The sequence below is a fragment of the Chiloscyllium plagiosum genome, chromosome 51 (genome assembly GCF_004010195.1).
Source record: "Chiloscyllium plagiosum isolate BGI_BamShark_2017 chromosome 51, ASM401019v2, whole genome shotgun sequence".
NCBI lineage: Eukaryota > Metazoa > Chordata > Chondrichthyes > Orectolobiformes > Hemiscylliidae > Chiloscyllium > Chiloscyllium plagiosum.
Genome location: NC_057760.1, coordinates 1207681 through 1211853, shown reverse-complemented (window position 1 = coordinate 1211853; position 4173 = coordinate 1207681). Strand labels below are relative to the sequence as shown.

Here is a 4173-nt window from a genome sequence, read left to right as displayed (position 1 = left end):
ATGGCTAGTTCTCTCTGTATTCCATGAGATCTAACCTTGCTAATCAGTCTCCCATGGGGAACCTAGTTGAACACCTTACTGAAGTCCATATAGATCACATCAATCCTCTTTGTTACTTCTTCAAAAAACTCAATCAAGTTTGTGAGACATGAAATGAGACATTAAATGAAACACAATCCTTTCACTCACTCAATAATAATTTATCTAACTCCAACAGTGAAACAAACTACCAGAACCACTAACACAGCGAACACTTTCTCTCTAACTATTCCCGAATAAAACAAAATTCTAATGATATGCTGTTCCAATAAATACAAGTACTACTTATTTAACAAGACAACAGAATTTTGTCTCTCAAAATTATAGCCAGGAACATCTTCCGGAATGCTCCGCGGCCTATCCACTGAAGTTCTGTCAAGAACAGGTCCTCCCCTTCGAATTCTTCCATCAGGAGAACCTCTCTCTGTCGAATTCTGGGGTCAGGAATCTTAACTCAGAATACCACTGTACCTTTAGTCAGATGATGGTCACTCCGAGAGCTAATCTCTTCATATGGCATTGTGCTCTCATTCGGTTTTCAAACGTTCTCTCTGTTTATACCCTTGATGACCGATTAATTTCCTTACAATCTGATAGTTTTGACAATCTAGAAACTATCAGATTTAAATTTAATTGGTCCTTACTCTCCAAGTGCCTGGACTAAATTAATAGGCTAAATTTTAATATCTGTTGTCTTGTTAAAAATGTTGCTTTGCCTGCTAACAGTCTCGTATTTTGATAGAAATGTTTTAATTCAAGCACTTGTAACTGGTAGTCATTTTCAAGTCGCTAAGCATAGATAAATAAACACGTCATCTTTGAAAGGGACCACACACACTTTCCCCTCTATCATTTTGGAAACATCAAATTCTAACATCCTCTCTTCCGATCCACAAATACTCTACCTAATTTCGCTCCAGGACTTCAGACTTGCCCGCTCAGTACAAGAGCCAGTATGGATCAAACATCCCTGAGACAGAGACGGTCATAGTTTTCAAGCAAGTTCCAAAAGGCTGCATTTGTTGTGGCTTGCAGGGCGTGAGAACACCACCTGCCTCGGAGATTGGGTCCTGCTGTGACGCTGAGCATTATGGGGGTATTCCAACAGGACAGCCACAAACAAAACGGGCCCTGGCAAAGATTTCACGTCAGTTCAAATCCTGAGGACACGTGTCACTCCCAAAACTTGGCACCGCCACTCCGCAACAGGCTGAGTGCACCTGCTGCTCAGGGCACCGGAGGGACACAACCAAAGGAGCGCTCGCACCGCCTGAGGGTGGCAGGGCAGGGAAAAGGCTCTTGCAATGTAACAGATGGTGTTCCTGCACGATATCTCCATTACAAGTACCCCAAGTTGTCACCCAAACAAGCAGAGAGCCACTTCCCGACTGTGTGGGGCAGACCAGAACCGAACCTTCCTGATGGCCAAGGGGCTGGATGGTTGGGACGGGGCAGGTTGGCGCAGTCTGGGATCTGACCCTTTCCTTGCTTCTCTCCCTCTCTTGCTGCCTGGTATGGGCTTCACCCAGCATTCCCTGCCCCAGAAGGCAGTGGAGAATTATCCCATCGCTGTGGAACCACGCCCCTGACTGGGACACAATTTCCTTGTCTGAAAAAGGACAGCCCACCTCCCACACAGAGGGATTCAAACCAGAGCCCCCACAACGTTACCCAGGATTGACAGCTTGGCGTTAATCCCACCGGGCCAATACCTCCCCACTATCTCTCTCTGTCTCCTTCTGATCAAACCCTCTCTGACAGAAATGGACGAGCCCATTTACGAGTCAAATTCGCCACAGACTGTGCTCCCCCGCACGCCTCGGTTTTCTCTCTCGCTGCTGGCAGATTACCCCCCTCCACAACCACCGGTCCCTCCCGGCATCTCTTACCCGGTTATAGGAGCGTGCGTCGCGGTAGTACAGGACCTTCAGGCAGCGCTCGATCAGCTGGCGACCCTCGTCTTTGGAGATCTGCTGCTTTTCTGCTACCTCCCTCATCAGGGGCTGCAGGGGACACAAAGGAGGGGGGGGGTTCAGTCCAGCAGGCAGGTGAGCGGGTACAAGAGGGAGGGAGCGTTGAGTCGGGGGGTGAACTCACCTGTGCCAGGTACGCCCCGAAGCCAGTTGCCACTGTCGAAGCCTCGTAGGCAACCCCCAGTTTGTCCACGTAACCTAGGAAACTGCAGAGGTCGCAGGTCAGTTTCAGAATCAGTTTCCATTGCCCTCCCCACACATGTGCGCACACAAACACCCCCCCCACTGTGGTGATTAACCCTAGGGCAGAGCTGAAGGGAATGCCCTCCAATCTCCCTGTACCCTCTCAGTGCTGGGCCAGCCAAGCATCACAAACACACGGCTACAGTGCAGGCCATTCAGCCCCATCGAGTGCGAATTATCCCAACAAAGAGCATTCCACCCTAACCCCATAATGCTGCATTCCCCATGGCCAATCCACCCTAACCTGCCCATCCCTGGGCACAACGGGACAATTTAGCATGGCCAATCCACCCGAACCTGCACATCCCTGGGCACTATGGGACAATTTAGCATGGCCAATCCACCCGAACCTGCACATCCCTGGAGCACTAGGGGACAATTTAGCATGGCCAATCCACCCTAACCTGCACATCCCTGGGCACTATGGGACAATTTCCCATGGCCAATCCACCCTAACCTGCAAATGTTTCAACCGAGCAAGGAAACCCATGCAAACACATGAAGAACATGAAGACTCCACACAGACAGAGCGAGACCGGGCAGATCGATTTCCCCACACAATCCGTCACGCCATTAACAGATTACAAAGTCCGTTATACAGTACGGAAACAGACCCTTCAGTGCAACTTGTCCATTTTGATGAAATGTCCGAAATTAATCTAGTCCTGTTTACCAGCATAATACCCATATCCCTCTAAACTCTACATTTTCATGTACCCATCCAAATGCCTCTTAAATGCTGTCATTGTACCAGCCTCCACCACATCCTCTGGCAGCTCATTCCACACACGTACCACCCTCTGCATGAAAAAGTTGCCCCTTAGGTCCCTTTTATATCTTTCCCCTCTCACCCTAAACCTATGCCCTCTAGTTCTGGACTCCCCCACCCCAGGGAAAAGACCTTGTATATTTAACCTCATGATTTTATAAACCTCTATAAGGTCACCCCTCAGCCTCCGATGTTCCAGGGAAAACAGCCCCAGCCTGTTCAGTCTCTCCCTGTAAATCTCCAACATCCTTGTAAATCTTTTCTGAACCCTTTCAAATTTCACAACATCTTTCCGATAGGAAGGAGACCAGAATTGCACGCAATATTCCAACAGTGGCCTAACCAATGTCCTGTACAGCCGCAACATGACCTCCCAACTCATGTACTCAATACTCTGACCAATAAAGGAAAGCAAACCAAACGCCGCCTTCACTATCCTATCTACCTGCAACTCCACTTTCAAGAAGCTACGAACCTGCACTCCAAGGTCTCTTTGTTCAGCAACACTCCCCAGGACCTTACTATTAAGTGTCTAAGTCCTGCCCTGATTTGCTTTTCCAAAATGCAGCACCTGATATTTATCTAAATTAAACTCCATCTTCTTGTTGGGTCAAATCACACAGCAGGGTTCACGATGACGGACGGTTACTCAATCACCGCAGAAGAACGCGCAATCGCCCGCGTACACCAATTACCTCTCGCCGTTGTTCATCCCACCAATGATGACGGTGTTCCACAGGGGATTCAACTTACATCGCCTGAAACAGAGAGGGGGAGGAAAGCCTGAGGCACTCAAAGGGCAGGTCACACACACACACACACACAGGGGCAGGGACCGAGACAGCAGGCTCCCCAACACCACCATCGCCACCTCCTCCTCCCGAGTGCAGCCTGGTCTCACCCACCGCCCAATCAATCTGAAGGCAAGCAAGGCTACAGCGTACACATATAGGCACAGCAAAGTGCATTTCTATAGCACACCACCCCCGACACTTCAGAGACATGTTATCAAAAAGAGGAGGGGGTGACAGAGATAAGGAGGGGGGTATAGGGGGTGACAGAGATAGGGAAGGGGTGTAGGGGCTGGAGGGAGTGACAGAGATAGGGAGGGGGTGTATAGGGGGTGACAGAGATAGGGAGGGGGTGTAG

At 49.4% G+C, this 4173-nt stretch overlaps 1 protein-coding gene across 1 annotated transcript in view; it reads right to left on the bottom strand.

Annotated features, from left to right (window-relative positions):
- psmb4 (proteasome 20S subunit beta 4) overlaps positions 1–4173 on the bottom strand; it is a 12376-nt gene that overhangs the window by 2680 nt on the left and 5523 nt on the right. Inside the window, exons 3-5 of the mRNA XM_043684078.1 lie at positions 3720–3992; positions 2137–2218; positions 1929–2042 (exon numbers count right to left, since the gene is read on the bottom strand). Of these exons, the coding sequence (XP_043540013.1) occupies positions 1929–2042; positions 2137–2218; positions 3720–3992 (469 nt within the window). The remainder of the gene's footprint in view (positions 1–1928; positions 2043–2136; positions 2219–3719; positions 3993–4173) is intronic.